This window comes from Mytilus galloprovincialis, chromosome 9 (assembly GCF_965363235.1).
Source record: "Mytilus galloprovincialis chromosome 9, xbMytGall1.hap1.1, whole genome shotgun sequence".
Classification (NCBI taxonomy): domain Eukaryota; kingdom Metazoa; phylum Mollusca; class Bivalvia; order Mytilida; family Mytilidae; genus Mytilus; species Mytilus galloprovincialis.
Window position 1 is genome coordinate 22,843,717 of NC_134846.1, and position 19,623 is coordinate 22,863,339.

At 32.3% G+C, this 19,623-nt stretch overlaps 2 protein-coding genes across 4 annotated transcripts in view; one reads left to right on the top strand and one right to left on the bottom strand.

Annotated features, from left to right (window-relative positions):
• Window positions 1-5,925, top strand: part of LOC143044644 (acyl-coenzyme A synthetase ACSM3, mitochondrial-like) — a 28,433-nt gene extending 22,508 nt beyond the window's left edge. For 2 of the 3 annotated variants that reach the window (XM_076216700.1, XM_076216701.1), the window contains exons 12-17: window positions 557-637; window positions 1,778-1,879; window positions 3,214-3,341; window positions 3,866-3,965; window positions 4,336-4,455; window positions 5,700-5,925. In XM_076216700.1, the coding sequence (XP_076072815.1) occupies window positions 557-637; window positions 1,778-1,879; window positions 3,214-3,341; window positions 3,866-3,965; window positions 4,336-4,455; window positions 5,700-5,810 (642 nt within the window). In that variant the 3' untranslated portion in view covers window positions 5,811-5,925. Of the gene's footprint in view, window positions 1-556; window positions 638-1,777; window positions 1,880-3,213; window positions 3,369-3,865; window positions 3,966-4,335; window positions 4,456-5,699 lie in introns of those variants that run through there. The other variant, XM_076216702.1, reaches the window with a different exon arrangement.
• A 127-nt stretch (window positions 5,926-6,052) lies between these two features.
• LOC143044645 (protocadherin-9-like) lies at window positions 6,053-18,951 on the bottom strand. Its single transcript, XM_076216703.1, has 9 exons — window positions 18,888-18,951; window positions 18,440-18,498; window positions 17,470-17,556; window positions 11,335-11,495; window positions 8,667-8,717; window positions 7,962-8,051; window positions 7,367-7,453; window positions 6,784-6,912; window positions 6,053-6,182 (listed from the first exon to the last, which is right to left on the bottom strand). Exons 2-9 carry the CDS (start codon window positions 18,480-18,482, stop codon window positions 6,120-6,122), a joined length of 711 nt encoding a protein of 236 aa, XP_076072818.1. The 5' UTR covers window positions 18,483-18,498; window positions 18,888-18,951; the 3' UTR covers window positions 6,053-6,119.
• Between the last annotated feature and the right edge of the window lie 672 nt (window positions 18,952-19,623).

Consider the following 19,623-nt stretch of genomic DNA (forward strand, 5'->3'; position numbering starts at 1 on the left):
TTGATAAATGGTGCTCCAACTCAAGCAAGGGTTAAGACTATGATGTTGTTGTGCTGCTCTGCGTACATTGTAAGTATTACATTTCAGGTGCATGATAAGCTTTCTTCATCTTGACTGCACTTTGTGAAATAAAAAAAACATGAGAACTATGAATAAAAACCTTACTGCAAACGATAAAAAAAGTTTAAAACATTCAAAATCCGTTACCGTGCAATTTCGTACACATTACAAATAATATTCGTTCAGAATATGCATGTAATATTTTCCACTGGATGTGAAACGTTTTTAAATTCATGTTCATAACCTAAGATAATGTATTCCTAAGCTCGTGGATAGATTTTTCAAAACAACTGTTGACAAAGCTGTTTTATGATGGAAATTAATTACATTTTACTGATAGTCCAAACATCGTATACAGTTATTAATATTATGTTGATATGATTAAAATCTTAAAGGTTTCACAATGCAAATAATTAGACACTCAAATGCAGTTAGGTCTATACCTGAAAACGTGTGTATTCGGTTTTATTTTATTTATCTTAATTGTTGTTTTCAGACTTTTTTATGTGGTACATACCCATGTGTTGAAATAAGACCAGGTTCTATGGGGAAGGCAGCGCCTGGAATTGATTTAGAGGTCAGTCTAATGTTACCAATAACAATACAAAATGGGGTTATATGTAAATAAACTGACAACGCCATGGCTAAAAAATAAAAAGACAAATAATAATACACTAAACATAACATAGAAAACTAAAGACTACAACACGAACCCCACCAAAAACTGGGGATCATCTCAGGTGCTCCGGAGGGGTAAGCAGATCCTGCTCCACCCGTCGTTTTACTCATGTTATACAAATCCGGTAAATAGTATAATTCGGAAGGTTACATTCGTGGTGAAAAGGGAAGTGGATTGTAGTAACGACATAAGGAACATATCCGATATCATCTGTGAAACGGTTATTCTATAACGGTCAACCAATTCGTGATTGCGTCCGTAAAATTAACGAAGAGATGATTTCAATTCACCATTTGGAACTCTTGGTTTAGAAGCTTCCTTAAAAACAGCAATCCTCTATCAAGGAAATCATGATAGGAAATGCAAGCCCGAATATATCGTATCAATTGGGAGATATATACTTCATATGCTGGAATGTTGCTACATAAAAATGAAAACTTCACAATTGGAAAGCTGGAATCATCTCTTTTGTCGTAAAGTTTTGTTTGCAACCGACCCACACTGTCAATTTCTAGATGTAAGTGAAGATGAGAGGCAGACCTAACTGTATCTGTTGTATGCTTTATCTCTAGTCCGATGGGAATGATGCGTTCAACATCTTTATAGCGGAAATTTAAGTTAAAGGATATTGCTGACTTCTTATCTTTCTTCCTTAGAAGTTCCTCTATGAAATTATCCTGAGATACAGACTTGTATAGATAAAGGATGATGTGGTTTGAGTGCCGAAGAGACAACTCTCGATCCGAGTCACAATTATAAAAGTAAACCATCATAGATCGAGATACGGTCTTCAACACGGAGCATTGGCTCACACCGAACAGCAAGATTCGCACGCATGACATTATCATGATTATCTAATGTGTTGTTTGTATTTTTAATGCCATTTTATATTTCACTTTGGAACACAGCACGTGAATTTTAGTTGTTATTAAATTATGTTTTGTGAAAAATGGTAGGCCTGTACCGTTAATATACTGGTGACGATTTGAAACAAGCATTATTGATACAATTTGACGTTTAAAAACATGTTTTTTGTAGATAGTTGATAATGATGGCAGTGTGTTACCTAGAAACACTGAAGGTGTGATTGGTGTTAGAGTAAAACCTGTTCGACCAATGGGATTATTTTCCCATTATGTCGTAAGTGATAATAGTATGTTGTATTAATAGTAAATAGAACAATTCGCACTTATGAAAATATAAATGTACAAAAAACATTGTTCGACTGAGAAACTTGATTTTTTAAAGATTTAACGTTGTTATCGGGTTTTTATGTTTGTTACATAATATTGTTTTTTTTTTATATATCAAATTGCAACGATTTAGAGTTTTATATCAAATTGCAAATACACAAAGCGAATTTCCAATATCCTTTAAATTAAAATACCAGGTTCGAAAGTGCTCAGATTTAGATTTTTATGCCGACATGAATATGAAGCTGAACATCTTTATGTCGACATTTCTTTTGAGCTAGTTTTGAAAGATATCAATATTTAGGGTTAATCTAACTTAAGGAAACTGGGGTGTCTTCCTTATCTTGGATTGTGAAATAGCAATTGGTCTAGATCTTTTATGAAATGAACACATTTTGTGAGTAGTATGTAATTCATGTGTAAGACCTTTGCCACATACGGTGATACAACTGACATAGAAGGGGATGTAGATAACTCAAATAAAGTATTTTTTTTATAAAAAAAAGAAGTGATATGTATTTACTTAATACTTTATTATAAAGTAAGAAAACAATGCCGATGACCACATTAAATCTTTTACTTATCTGAAAGAATGTTAAACGAGCTATCTTCTCTCATTGATCTCAATGATTTCATGTCATTGTATCACACAAAATTATCCATGAATAATCCATTGAAATTCTTTCAACTTTGCACACCTGGTAGCGTGAAAAAAAGTCCGGTGACCCAAACTTTTTATTACTTTGTGGAATAAGCATGATAAAATCTAGAAAATAAGGTGTACTCTAATGGTATCTTTTTTCGTATTTTTATTCAATATAATTACCGAAGCTGCTTCTGCATGATGAGTTTATCTGACCATTTGGATCACCATGGTGACATCACAAAAGAATATTGATTGCATTTGGGGTTGAATTTTAATCAAATCAATCTTTGTACAGAGTAATTTGAGGAAAAACGAATGCAAACAATTGATGTTTCTTCTTTTTCAGAATAAGCAAGATATCAACAGTCTTGTGTATCCGATCTTGAGAACGTTTTTTAATCGTAGTTTGTGCAAAATTGTACATGACTTATTTTTCGTTTGTTTCGTTAGTTGTTATTGTTAACGTTTGAAATTGGTTTTGAGGGTTTTGTGGACTTGCCTTTAAACGAATTTATATTGAAGTTCGAGATTATTGTAAAACGATTTTCTATATTGTTCATTCAGTTACATTAATGTTAAGGACAACATATATTTTTTGGCATAAAATTACAACCATAAGCATTAAATTCTTCCAGGATGATGACAACAGAAATAAAGCCGTCTTTAAAGGTGACTTTTACTTAACTGGTGACCGTGGGAAAATGGATGGAGATGACTACATTTGGTTTATTGGACGTGATGATGATGTCATGTTGTCGTCTGGGTATGCATGATTCAAGCTAAGACAAAAGTAATGTCTTTTTATATGGGATGTGGGGATTATTTTATTTAAAATGCATGAACCAATTCTTCCACTCTATTAATCGTAAAAGTTATTTGAATCAACTGATATAGCAATGAATCTGTTTTGATATAACAATAAAGAGGAGTGGTATAATTGCCAATAAGACAACGTCATGAACTAGTCACAAAAGTTCAAATCGAGTGGATGTAAGCAAATACAGGCAACTGTACGGGTTTCAACAATGAGAAAACACCAAAACCGTATGGTCGGCTATAAAAGTTTGTATTACATTAATACCTGGTTAAACTCCAACATAAGCGTTTTGTTCATCATTTGTTCTAAAACTTGTAATGTTCGACATTTTATTATTCAATAAACATGGTATACACATTTTATTTCAAGTTGGTGCTTGTATTTGAAGTTCCTCTATACAAATGAACTTAAAGATTTGGATTAATCTGCTAGTATATATTGCAGTTATAATAAAAACAAGTTGTCTTCAGATATCGAATAGGTCCTTTTGAAGTTGAGAGTGCATTGATTGAACATCCAGCAGTTCTTGAATCGGCAGTAGTAAGCAGCCCGGATGAAGTAAGAGGAGAGGTATACAAAATTCTAATTTCAAGAAACACTTGTTGAAGAAACAGAAATAAATCCTACGTTTTTTATGTTGTTAGAATACCAGTAAAAATTAAAGTAAATTATTTGGCAAATTGATGCTTTTGAAACATTGAATTTGTTTTGTTCCTGACAGCTACACACAAAAAAAGATTCCTACGATAATGTATCATAAATTAATCGATATCGGTTGTTGTCTTATTTACATTTTTTTGTAATACATGCGCAATGAAAGTTCACAATTATGACAACATGTGATGCTTAAAGGTTTTATTATGACATTTTTCACTGAGTGATAGACTTTAATAACTTTTTAAACACATAAACACATAAGATCTCTTGTGATATATTGTAGGTAGTCAAAGCATTTGTAATTCTAACAGAGCCATATTCCAACCACGACAAAGAAAAGTTAAGAGAAGAGCTACAGAATCATGTAAAGTCTGTCACAGCACCTTATAAATATCCTAGAAAGGTACAACTTAAAACGTATAATTTACTTCCTGGTGCGGGATTTGCTCGCGGTGTTGAAGACCCATTGGTTGCATTCGGCTGTTTACTATATAATCTTTATTGCCAAACATGAAACACTGGCTGGTTAAAATGCAAACATAGTACATTCACTGCCCTTTGATCAAGTTGTTGTCTCTTTGACACATTCCCACTTCCATTCTAAATTTATTTTCTAAATTTTGTTTTCTAAATTTCACATTCTAAATTTTATTTTTAAAGATAGAACTCAAATTAATTGAATAGAAACATAGTATTTATGTATTATACTGTTATAGTTATTGAAAAAAATATTGAAAGATAATCAAGCAATAGATGGCATGAAAATTAGAACTGGATAATCTCTGGGTATATCCTGCGTTGCATCACCTCATCATCATCATGATGATGCTAATCACATTCTGTCAAGATGTCAACATCGGGAAAAGACACACTCGTTAAAATTATAAATCAGTCCTTATTCGATTTTTATGAACCCCGTAAGCACACTGAATCAGTTAAAAATCTATTGAGGATACCTAACATTTCGTGAAATTGTTTTGGTATATCATGTTTATTTAAAAAACTAAATGTAATAGACTAAGACATATTGTGATCTAGACCTATAAGAACTATACAAAATTAAAGTACATGTTAACGATTGCACCGATGAATAAGCTTAACAGTACATCATTACTTAAACACTATAAATCATTGCTAAAATGCATTTGAATCCTATGGCAGTAAAGACAAAACCTTTAATTATAACTTAGTACTAGACATTGAAATCAATTTCACCATAGGCATAGCATATTTTACCTTTAACTGTATTTGTCTCAAAGAAAACTCGTGGGTTTTACGTATAAAGATATAGAGTGTCTGTGCTAAGACTAATTGTGAAAATATGTTCTTGAATAAATTTATTTTGAAATTATAACAATAAACCATCTTTTGAAATTATTCGCAGTTTTCAAATTGATATGCAAACAATAAGTAATCAAAATGCCAGACAATATTGTCCCGTTTTCGACAGGGTATTATATATCTTATATTATTTTGTATAAGTTTTAAAACTGATTATTTGTTGCTTAGTTTGTTACGATTTTAAATCTTGTATACATAGTTTGCATTGTTGCTCATTTTAGTAATTTCATTTTCTTTCCTGCTACTTGATGTCTTTTAGTGTATATACATTTAAACAAACTGTTAAAAATGAAAGATGTTTTATAGATGGAATTTGTGGACCAGTTACCAAAGACGGTCAGTGGTAAAATAAGAAGAGTTGAACTCAGAAACAGAGAATGGGGGCGTAATGGGACTGAAGTGTCGGAAAAGGATTAGAAAATCGTTGTTATTCAACACAGTTTTTTGATATATTTTACACACTCATTTGTACAAAGTTTTATACAATTTTATTACTATACTGTACTTAAATACAAAAAAGGATGATTATTCAGTCTGTATGTTTTATTTAATATGCAAGGAAAAATACCTGTGGGTAACAAAAAAAAATGTGGGTAACAAAACATACATTAGTTAGCCATAGCAAAAACAGTGAAAGGATCATTCATTTTATGAATACTGTTCAACAAAATTGTGTTAAAACTGATTTTTTCCTTAATTTTATTTCTGTCATGTTATCCAATAGCTTTAGAAATCGAATATTTCGATATTGACCAATGTTGATGAGGACTGTTTCGGAACACCATTGTCCTGAAAAACAAATGCAAGCATTAAAAGGATTACAGGAACCACCAAACAATATCCATATTACAAGTAAAAAATAAATATCATTTTATCAAATGTATACACTGTAGATATATGTATTTGCCGATTTGATTTGCATATTTTAGTAGAAAAATATAAATCAATATAAAAATCGAGAGACAAAGTTCTATTTTCGTTTGTGAGTGTGTTACATTTCCATAATGGAAACCAAATCATTATAGGTTTTACATGAAAGTTTGTCAAACATGTGTTTGAGTAAATATTTTATTATTATTTGTAAGATACAGTGCTCTATGTTTAACACTTGTCATACTAGCATCTAAGTTAAATTTCTTTCACAATTTAAGGAAACAGAATCACTAGTACTAAGCAATAAACGCGTAAGAGTGAAAATATTTTGTTCGGTAAAATACAATTTTTATTCATATTTAAATATCAAGAGGAAATGTTTAAGATCAATATAAAACAATTTCATAATCTGAAAGATCTCAACATTCCGCATGTTGACCACTTATTATTTGGTAGATGAATATCTCTTCGTTAACATGAGGACATGTCATGTGATAGATACAGAAGGTATACTGACCGTTGCATTTACTTGATAATGATATGTTGTATGACCATGCTGGAGCTCCTCCTTTAAAGTTATAACGCCGGTGTTTGGATCGATTTTAAAGGCATTGTATCTTGATGAGGGAGATGAAACATGGTAGGGCTGAATAATATATTAAATATTTAGCAATATTTCGATACTTATATCATTTATATGATTTGGTGAATATACACGTAGGAATCACATAAATATGCTTCACTGTAAAGAAGAAAGATAGAACAATTAGCAGCAATAAACGGCGCAAACTATTAGGAATTCAATTATTGAACTGTCTTTTTAACATTTAATTCATTAAAAGTGGGATGCAAAGAGTGCTAAATCATTGTCGGCATTGGCTTGACAATTACTCATAGTTCAATATTAAAAATACTTTATATTCTTAAATATCTTGCGTGATTCCAAATCAAATTCAGGAATGCAGTGCTTCATTATAAATATTACATTCTTCAGACTTTTCTGTTTGGTTTCTATTTTATTACGGACTTTCATAGACTGCACGGTACGTTACGAAAATAGTTAATTTTGACTAGTCAATTATCAACAAGATAAAACATACGCTCATGGAGTAGCTTATCGCTGCATTTGGTCCTTCGTCTGCATCCATTGCAGTCACATGTAAAATTTTAGATCCAACTGCCAATCCCTATAAAAATGAAATAAATCGAAATGTAAATATTCTATGTACAGATGTAACAAGTGATTAATTTCTTGGGTATATGTAATACAAAATAAAACCAAATGTACGTTAGCTTACACAAAGCCATTTAATCATTTGCTCGAACGATAAAATAGGAAAAACGTGCTTCATAATTTAAGATAGCAAACCCAAAAGATCTCGGCTATATCAAGCTCAAGCAGGTTATATATGTATTACTATGAAATATTCATTGCGTCATATTCATATTCGTCCTGAATATTCATAAAACATTCACAATAGACATTAAGCAAACGACAGATATTCAACCAATCATTTTGCATACTTAAGTCGCTCTATAGGTGTGTAATCGTGTTGGAAATGTATTTTAAAAATATCAGTTACTCAAGTTGTGATACGGTTGAAATCTTATTAAGGCTATAGATTGCATTTAAAACAATTTTTGCGAGTTCATCATATAAATAGAATTGTACGAAATATATTATCGTCTACTTACATATCCAACAACAGAATGATAATGGTCGTGCCCAAAGAATGGGGAGTTGTCATTTTCATCATCAATATGCAGTGGCAAAGTCCATAAAGTCTGAAAAAAGTAAAACACTTTAAACTGACACTGTTACGAATAAACCAAGTAGGATATCGGACTTCTTTTTTAAACTAGTGGATGGTTATCTCATTGGCAATCACAGTACATCTCATTTGTTTAAATAACATTTATCAATATGATTTTAGTAAATTATACTTAATTTCATATTAAGCAACGGAACGAATTGAAAATATATGTCGAATTAATTTGGTGATGAAGGGACCCTAGATTTGTACTGAATTTGACAACATAAATACGAGGTGGATAAAATGGAAGATCCATCAGTCGCATGGATAAAAAAAAGCTTATCTACAGCATAAAGTGTAATTATTTGTAATTAAACTATTTTAAAATACACAATTTAAAAGGTACACATTTTCATATAATGACTCTAAGCTGATCCTCTATATCGTCTGCAAGATCGCTTCTTTGAGAATAATCTAATTTTGAAATTGCCGTTTGCAATGTCATCAAATTGAACGTAGAGAGGTAAATCATTTGCAATTTAAAGTGAATAAAATAAACATGCCTTGTGTGATAGATGTTTCCGTTGCATGTTTGCATGTTATCCTCGTATAAAAATGATAAAGCTCATCTACTACCTATACTTACATCACCATGATTGTCATGTGCTTTAAATGTCAAATACCATGTATGCTCGTCCTGAAAGACACAAATACCAAACATAAAGACAGTTAATGAGTTTAAAGAGAAACCTAACTACTTAAAAAAATATCCTGATGTAAAATTTATATATCATGTACTTTCTTCATGTTCTTGTTCGTTTGTTTTTTTTTTCTTTACTGTTTTAATTTTTACTACCTTTTATTTGTTTGTGTAATGGTCAGGAAGAAAGTTTCATTATACATGTTATACATATACGTAAAAAATGCATTAGTTGGCTCTTGTAGTATTTTAATTGTGTGTGTTTGATAAGAAAAAAACATATGCTGCTTCAAAGCATTCAATTATATGAACAATGTAAATATGGCGCCAGTAGGCTGTAACAGCTCTTTTTTTTAAGTCGAAGACACATGCTTTTATATTCCCAAAGTTATATCAATGTCAGGCTATTCACTGGTATCAAGTGATGTATATTTGACTCTAGAGGTTGCATATCTGTAAATATTGACAATGCAATTTCCCACTTGTCCCATAGGAACTCCTTTTACGGCTAAAACTGTACCTCTGTTACTATGAAGTTTTGAAAAAAATCGTATCCTAGAATTGAAAGTTCATATGCACTACAATTTGTTTCAAAGGTCAAAATAAAGGGCTGTGCGGCATATTTTCAACGTTTATATGCCCAGAACTTTTCAATGTAAACAATATGCACATGTATATTTACTGGTAACATTCCCAAGTTATGTCTCGATGAGATTGAACACAGAGAGCATAACTGAGAACCAGTATGTAAACAAAATTAATTTTCTATGAGTATTCTAAATCTCCCCAAAACAGGCGTGGTTTGAGAAACCGCTGTATTTACAAAGTGCAACCTATACAAACATTTGTCCAAATAGAAAACTCTCTAAAATCAGTTTTTCTCACATTAATACTCATTTATCAGAATTGCAAGAAATTACTGTGTATACTCTAAGTTTTTTTTACTGAACATTTTATACCCCTCCCCTGTTTAAATTTTTAAAAGAATTTGAAAACAAGACTATAATTATTGCCAGCTTACCCTATTTGCATATTTTCTGATATAAAATGCCTAGAACCTGTTGAAAACGGTCTTCAAAGTTGATAACATATTAAAAGCATATCAGAATACATGGAATACTATAAATGTAATGTATAGCAGTCAATCATTACAACATTCAAGATTATATAAAGTATCCAATCCTGCCTCTGTCTCCAGTCCACATCTTATGCCTATTTGTCAATTAAAGTTCACATTTTCTACCTCAAATGGTCAATTTAGAATTCTTGTCGAATCAGTATCATCTGTAATCATATATCTGACACAATTTACCTAATAAATATACTAGTGTTCAAACAAAGCCATATTTGCAATAGGTGTATGTATGCAGATACCAGTCTGAGATATAAATTCACTTAAAATGTTATAGAGATGACTGCTAACATCTGATTTTTGCATAACTTCCAAGCATAGTTATTGTTTTCTATATCAAGATCTTAAAAATCATAAAATCATAGCATTTTACGAGTTAAATTATTTGTTTTATAAACCAGGGAGTATGCAATTTTCTATGTTTTTTGCCCCTGGGGCCTCAAGTTTACTTAATTATTCTGCTGTTTCTAGCAATTTGGAATATTTAGTACATTTTCAGGATAGAACACACTATTGTAAATTTGGTTGAGATATTTTTGTATTTCTAGCTTGTATTTTTATGCCGTGGTGACAAAAAAGCAGATTTCGGTGTTTCGGCTTACTTTTGGGTTAACAATAGGACACACACACCCCATACATAATATTCAGGAAGGATCGATGAGTTTCAAAGACTGCGAAGAGTAAATATAAACACTTCTTAACAATTTAACTTACATATATGCAAATATTATGAATAAATTTTGTATTCAGGACTTTAAGTAAACTATGCATACTGTAAACTGTGAATGTATGCTGAGTCGAGTCATCATATCTAAGGCCCAGGATTCTATCAATCGTCATGAAATATTTATAAAACTTCATATTTGAGTTAATATCTTTAAAATCTGTGAGATAAAGCAAATTTGGTTAAATTCTGAATGTTCTCTTTTTTCACCCTATATAGGATGCATATCTGTAAATATTGACAATGCACTTTCCCATAGGAACTCCTTTTACGGCTAAAACTGTACCACTTTTACTATGAAGTTTTGAAAAAAAATCTTATCCTAGAATTAAAAGTTCATATGCACTACAATTTTTTCAAAGGTCAAATTCAAGGGCTGTGCGGCATATTTTCAACGTTTATATGCCCTGAACTTTTCAGAGTTTAAACTAACACTAATTTTCTTAATTACCCCTACCTCGAATGAATGGTTACCACAGATTTCAATGTAAACAATATGCACATGTATATTAATTGGTATCATTCCAAAGTTATGTTTCTATGAGATGGAACACAGAGAGCATAACTGGGAACCAGTATGTAAACGAAATTAATTTTCTATGAATATGCTAAAAAAGAGGCGTGGTTTAAGAAACAGCTGTAGTTACAAAGTGCAACCTTGAATTGTTACGTTCAGTAAACATACTATTGACCTTTCGTCCTATATACTAAATTTCTGAAAAACAAATTATATAAATAATGTAAAGTTATATCAGTACCTCTCTATCCGGGATCTTCTTAAGAGCAACCCTGTATGTCGAGTTGATTCCTAATCTAGTTGGGAACAGAAAAACTCTTGATGCTGTAGCATTGTCGTGTGTTGTTAAAGTTACTGTATCATTTGTTTGACTTGACGCGTCTATTATTACAAACTCTGTTCCTAAAATAAATTTCAATAAGCATAGTATTTTTTTATTTTTCTCCACATTTTATGATTTTGTATGAGGTCTTACTAAAAGAAAAGTATTTATCTATCTATTCATTTTAATTGTCTTTTTATGACATTTGTTAAAAAGGTAAATCAGAAATATAAAATATTAAAATTTGTTTACGCAACAACATTAATCAATAGCTAGCAAAACTAATTTTAAATAAAGACAACAGTAATTTACCGGTGCTCAAAAATCATAAACCGATAAACAGAAAACAGATCCTGGTTATAAACGAAAACTGAGAGGAGCAAATCAACTACAATGTATAAGAGGAAAAAGGAACAGCAGGGGTACTATACTGCAACAAAAACAAACACCAACAAACAAAGAAACGAACTAGTTGATAACCTGATTTAAAACTAGTGAAACAAAACTCCTGATTTATGACAATGTTAAAAAATATCGCTAAACTGACAACACTTCGTAACAGAAATGAAGAACAAACATGTACAAGAAAATTCATCACAGAGAAAATTAGATGTTTTTGACTACTGTGTAGCAATGGTATTTGGTTTTTGACGCTGTTACCTGTTTTATGTATTAGTAAAAACTCTTTCCATACCGATTCTATGCTAAAAAAAAACTGTATTGCACACACAAAATGAGTAATCGTAAGGCATTGTATGTTTATAGCTACCATAAGGCCGATGGTGCTGGTGATAAATTGTCAGTCATTCATTTTACACTCAACTTGTTGATAGTTTTGTTGTACTGATAAGATTGAAATAATACATTTCAATTGTAAATTCTTATTTCATTAACTGATCAGTTGTCCTTGAAACTAAGGTTTCGAGTACATTAGAACTGGGTAATATTGGAGTTTATGTCCGTCTGATGTGTGTGATCTGCCATTCACATTGTTTATCCCTCTTTTCAATATTCAAAACGTTTTCACGCTTGCATTAGGTCTCCAAAAACTAATTAACATATCGATATTCTGGACAAAAGAAAATGTGTATTTCGGCAAAAAATAATTGCCGTATAAATGCCGTACGTCTGGCATATAAAATTATAAGCCTGGTACCGTTGATATCTATTTACACCACTGGGTCGATGCCACTGCTGGTCGACGTTTCGTCTCCGAGGGTAACATCAGCCCAGTAGTCAGCACTTCGGTGTTGACATGAATATCAATTAAACGGTAGTTTTTGTAAATTTACTGTTTTCAAAAGTATGAATTATTCTAAAAAGTAAGGATTTTCTTCGTCCAGGCATATATTACCTCAGACGCATCTGGCGATAATGTTTGGAGTTTTTGGTCCTCAATGCTCTTCAACTTTGTACATGTTGTACTTGTTTGACTTTTGATCTGAACGTCACTGATGAGTCGTATAGGTACCTTTGATAACTAATGCATAACGATGTACACGATACGCTGATCTAATCGTCGCATCCTGTATCGTTCATTTTGGAGTTCATACGATTCCCACAATTTTGATTTTAATTGTCTCTTTCTTATCTTTTAGCGGGATTCGGACATTTATAGGAAAAGGTGCTGCCTTACTTTGGTATATACAATTGCAAGTTTTCAGCGGATATCTTTTGTTGGGATGATTGTCAGTGTTTTTCGTTTCTCGTTTTTTATTATATTATAAACATATACCAACATTTGTTTTTAAAATCACAGTATAACCTGTATCTAACGATTTTAAACCTATCAGCACCCCACCACACTGTGTAAATATCTGTGAGAATATTTGTTTCAGCATGAAACCAATTTATCCCAAGTGGGAGTGCTCTGATATAAATATATAACAGCGGAAGTACCTGTACAGAACAAAACATTGGTTTCTTTCCCCCTTACGTATATTCCCTATCAAAAAATGTTCGTTGTTAGAATACAGTACAAAAAACTTCTAAAGGATTTGCCTTCAACTGCAACTATATTTTATGCTGGCAATACAAAACTATCCATACCCGCTTCATGTTTATGCACCTGTCCTGATTGATTCAGGGGCCTGTCGTTCAGCAGTTATCGTTTGTTGATATGGTTCATTGGTATTTTCGCGTTTGGATATATAAATTAAATCGTTTGTTTTCCTGTTCAAATTGTGTACACTAATATTAATTTTGGGGTCCCTTATAGCATGCTGTTTGGTCTGGGTCAAAGCCTTGTGTAAAAGGCCGTATTTTGACCTGTGTTTGTTATTATCAGGTTGGGAACAACCCTCCCTCAGACAATGGGTCAATTAACTGAAAACCTTTGAAAACTTAGAATTTTTTACTAAAAAACAGGAGAAATACATCATATTTTAAACAACTTTTTAAAAGAAGGGTCCTCTTATTTTGAATAATATTAAACTGTTAAAGCAAATGTGTTAACATGGTTAAAATGTTTTGACCATATAATACCAAATAGATGTATAGTTCTTTTGGAAAATATGAGCCCTTTTGTACTAAAAAGTGTTTTTTACAAAAAGATATATTATAACTTATATTGACCCCTCATAAAAGGGATATTTATAACATTAATGTTCCCAACCTGATTATGACTTTGATGGAGAATCGTCTCATTGTCAGTCACACATACATAGACCAGATTTAATTATTCAATTATTTCTTGGCGAACAGGGAAAAAATACTTCATAAATTAAAGAAAAGTACAGGTAACAAATCAAATTTTTATATTGTCGAAACCCACTATTTTATATTTACAAAACAAAATTATAATCGCTCGCCTTTACTTCTCAAGTTTCGCCTCACATAGAGGTAGAGCCCATTTGTCGGAATTTTTTTCATTCGATACGATAGGTAAATCATGTTTTAAATAGCCCGATAGATGCTTATTATAGTACATGAAAATATGTCACATCATCTATTTTCATACCTTGAACAGGTATTCCTACAAAAACATGGCCAAGACTATTGATTTTTTAATATTGATTTTAATTTATCAGTTACATCCTTTATGCAAGGTACCATACCACGTAACTTGTCAAGGAGCCACATATTATCGAACAAATTCAAATTTTAAGGTTTTATCGTCTATAAGATAAGATAAGATAATAAATGTATATATTTTAAAGCCCTGGTCAGAACGAACCCACGACATAATCTATGCAGCTCCACGACATGACATTTTGCCAAATCGCGGGTCATCTGTGATCGTCGTACAACAGTCGCGCGATATTTTGAGCATCGTGGCTCTGTCATGTGTCGTGGGACGAAAATTGGACATGCACCTTTTTTGCTCTCCGATTATGTGTCGTGTCACTGTCTTGTGGCTGTCGTGATAGTGTCTTACCACAGTTGTGGGACTGTCGTGCGATAAACACATTGTCGTTGGTACCACCATAAACCGTTTTACTAAAAAAATAATCGTACGACGGTCGTAAGACAATCGCACGACTGTCGCAAGACACTCGTAGTACAGTCGAACGCTTGTATCACGAATACCAAATTTCGTGCGATGCTCGCATAACATTGATTGTCTGTCGTACGACAGTGGTACGTTCATCGTGCAACATATTTTCGTTTTATTTAGAAGAATGCAATTCGAAGGGAATGAATGTTGAAAAAAAAAACATACAGTCTGCCGTTTAAAGAGGATGGTTATTCCACAAGAACGATTACGCTTGGCCCTGCTATATAGGCGTTTTGCCGGAATCCAACAAGAGCAAAGTATGGTCCTGTTAGCGTTGATTAGAGCCCGTGAACAGCATAGGAAACCAGCGAAACGCCCAATGTTGGTGGGTTAGGCCATGAATCGAACTGCGACTGATGTTTGGGCAGTAAAGTACGCGGATGCAAGAGTTGAAGCGGGAATTCGAGTCTGCCCGTGAATTCGTTGGATTCATGCGGATAGAGCTTGTCATATTTCAAGAGCTTTTGCTGAGAGTCGCCCCTTGCATCACTAACCCAATACATCGGGCCTTCTTTACAAACTAGTAGTTCGGAGTCAAACGCGGGGGTGACCCAAGACTGTTGTGCGATAGTCGTACGACAGTGGAACAACAGTGACACGACAGTTGCACGACAGTAGCACGCGCATCCTATGACATAGAAACCAGAAAAATGGCCCGAAACAACTCACGATTGTCGTACGACTGTCTCACGACCGACTTGCGACAAGCCCACGACAGTACAATTACAATGTTGTTTTTTTTCTGTCGTGTACCCATCGTGGAATCATCGTGGACATGTCGTAGCTATAGCTGATGTGACCACTCGAAATATTTATTTGACATTTTGCACAACAGTGCCACGACAACTATATAATAGATCTTCCACGACAAAAAAATCGTGCGATCTGTTGTGACCGGGTCTTAACCGTAAAAAATCCTACATCAGTTGGTCATAGATCACCCTGTGTTACTAACACATGTTATATTGCCCTTTCTGACATTTTAACAAATCGGCCGTTCGTTGTGATACAGATGCAACAGTTTCTTGATGTTTTACCTACAATCACGATTTGTAGTGTATTAATTGGTTTGTTCTGTTGTGTTGTTTTAGTTTCTGATTTCTTAGGTACCGGTGTAAGGACAGTGGTAAAACTTTCAGTGCTAGTATCTACGTACACAGTTTGTGAGTTGGCGACAAACTTGCTGTTGCCTGCATTTGTTACATATAATACCATGTTCAAAAAAGATTTCGAAAAATTGTTTGTGTAGTTTTTAAACTTGTATACAATGGCCTTGTTTTAAGTTATGTGTATATTACACCCGCAACATTTGGGCTTCATTGCTATAGAATCAATTCTCGTGTTTTTGGTTATGTACAGGCACCTACATCAGTATGACGGCAGTTTTTCCTTGTAATAATTGTAAACACATGAATAGAAAGTAAGTCAAAAGTATGGACAGTCATAGGAATGCACAAAATACAAAAAAAAAAAATAAGCGATACATTATTTTTTTCTTTAAAATACATGAAAAATTATATACTAGTAAATCATATAGTTAAAATGAACCAGAATGACTCTATGAATTAAGCAAACATCCGAAAAAAAAATATGATAGAAACATTAACATTTAATATATCAACACAAACAATGCAAAATTTCTGAGCCAGATTCGAACCCTTCCTTCAAAACCATCATTCATTAGTAGCTCTGTGGTCTACTGATTTAGCCACGGCGATCCTTATTCATGAATTCCTTATTAAGGAGCTATATCGCTACAAGTTAGCGATGTTACAATATTTTCTTTAAAAAGTTGTTTTTTATGTAATAAGAACACACCAAACCAATTTCATTTTTGAGGAAAAAAGTAGTATGAATTACAACAGTCATAAAAAACATATCTTTTTTTTTTTGGTTTGAAATAACCTCCTGAGGGGATTCCATGTTTTTCCCACCTAAAAACACCCGAAATTCCGCATATTGGACTTTCATTCTTTTTGGGGATTAAATTAACTATTGATCACACATATGATAATATATGTAAATCGAGATATTGATCAAAAAGCATTTTTATTTTTTATTTTTATAGTCAATTTTATTCTGTTGGCACTTTCGAAATTGGCCCCTCTGTGAAAAAAAAAAAAAAAAAAAAAAAATCCAAATAAATTGGCCCTACCTCAAATTTGGAAATTCAATATTTTTTTATTATTATTTTCAAATCACTCGCTCGCCCCAATTTTTGGAGTCCAAAAATCCATAGAACAAGAAATGGCCTTAGTACACATGTTTTTCTAATTTTTATGCCAAATAAGAGTTTCTAACCAAATGTCATGGTCCATTGAACATAGGAAATTATAGTGTGAGTGGGGCATACTTGTACTTTGGACACATTCTGGTTCATTTGTTATTTTGAGACCCTCTATCACTTGTTGTTCGGCGTGATCCTAGTCTCTGTGTTGAAGACCGAACTTTAATCTATAATGCTTTACTTTTTACACACTGTGACTTGATGTAGAGATCTCTCATTGGCACTCATCTCATATTGTCTTATTTCTATACAGTGTAGGGAATTTACGTACCAACTCTTGAATTTTCCTTGATATTTAGGTATGGATGATTGGTATGAATTATTGGCGGCTTATGTATAACTAAAGCCGTTGTGTATTCTACAAATATAAAATCATGATATTGGTCAGATAGTAAATTTAATATAAAATACATAGTTCAGCCATTTGGGACTCGTTTTGTATCAATTTTTGTAGATTGAAAATAACTTATATATTTGTAGATATTTAATCAACTTTTTTTTCCAAAGTCAGCATGCAAGCCTATGAAAATTCGTTTAACATCTAATTTCGGATTTTACAAGTACCAAAAACATTGACAAAAATTGGTTTCTACCGAATAAAGAATTCACAGTATTCTTAGACTTGTTTATATATTCACTTCTCCTCATTTATGTAATTGTACCCAAAATAAGGTTGCACATTTGTTAGGCAAATTTAATTTACAAAAGTCGAAAACGATCATCCAGTTTAGATCATTTTCTTAAAAGATTTTATGTAGACTGGTTTCCAAAATCCATCTTTTAAGCGAACTATCATATTTCTTAGCACTTTTGCAATAAGATTTTGAACAAAGAATTTAAAATAGGACAACATTTCAAGTACTCCATAAACCACTAAGAATATATATAGCATTACGTTGCTAATCTTTCTGCACCAGAAGCGCATTTCTACAATTTCGACGATTAATTTATCTTTAGTGATAGTCGATACAATGTGAACCATGAAGAGCTTATACAATTTGAAAGGCTAAAATGTATAGACTAACACAGAATCAAAGCTATGCGCGAGGAAAACACATTTCAAAATGGGTTTTAAAGATTGATTGCAGCATATTGCAGTAACACAACATCCGAATTTCCAGCGCTGTTATACATGACGCGACAGTGATCCACTGGGAACTTCTGGTCAACAAGAAGAACTATCGACTGTGTCTACATAATATCATAATGACATCAACGCTTTTACAAATTTATTCACTTACCAACAATAAGTAAAGTAAGGACGGCAACATAACACCGGTACATTTCTCCCAGTTATGCTCTAAAAAGCAGTACTGTACATTTAATAACTAAAAGTTTAGTATTTAAATGAATTTTATCAATGTGTTTCATAAACAACGTTTGAAATGCTATTCCGTATCAAATAGGCATTGTGCTGATTGACTGTAAACTTTCACTAAATCACAATCTTATTATTTTCTGATGAAACGTATAAACGACGGACACTTCCACTCGAGAGTACTTTACAGTTACATAGTATAAAAGTAAAAAAAACATGATTTAAAAATACTGAAATGTACGTCAAATCTGTCACTTCGACATCTACTTCAATACGACACAATACATGCTGCAAAGTTTATATAATAAAATATAAACACATAAATACTAAAACAATTTCAATAAGTAAATGCTAAATTCAGATAAATGTACCTGGTCTGTCTTTGGTCACGAAATTGTTTTCAAGGTGTCCTTTAAAGGTCACCAAAGGTAGATAAGAAGTTAACAAGTTTCACATGTTATAAGGACATGTCATTGGACAATACAAAGAAATGTTCACATGTAGTACTGTCTTACCTTTTGTTTTTCAACTGGTACTTCAGTTCTTACACTGTCGACTTCGGTTGTATTTATCAATGTTTTTATAAGCACTTGAACATATAAAACAATGCTCATACATTGTTAAACAAACTGGACAACGATGATTTGGTAAAAAAAAGTTTAAAAATCATTTTACAAAATAAGAGAATATGCTAGATGAAACATATTTGAGAATAAAAACTGAAAAAAGTTGTTTGCTTTGAATTTTTATTCCATTAGGTTTTCAACAAAACCGTCAAATATCTTTTGGATAATGTTTATCTAAAATCAATCATGTTCAAATATTTATGTCAAATATTTTTTCTTCTTCATAATGTTGTATGATTTATTAAAGTTCTTCACTCATGTATTCCATTTTGAAAGAAAAACGACATATGTCTTTATTAATCATAGTTTTAATTTCATGAAATATATACTCGAGAGGTTTCTGATGCAGTCATATCATGACCTTGATAAAATGGCGTTGACAACCATTAAGGAAATATATTTTAAATAGATACTTTGGTTTTTGTTTGAATTTGAACTCTTTTTTTCTCTTTAACAGTCCTATAACTAGCATGTCGAGCAG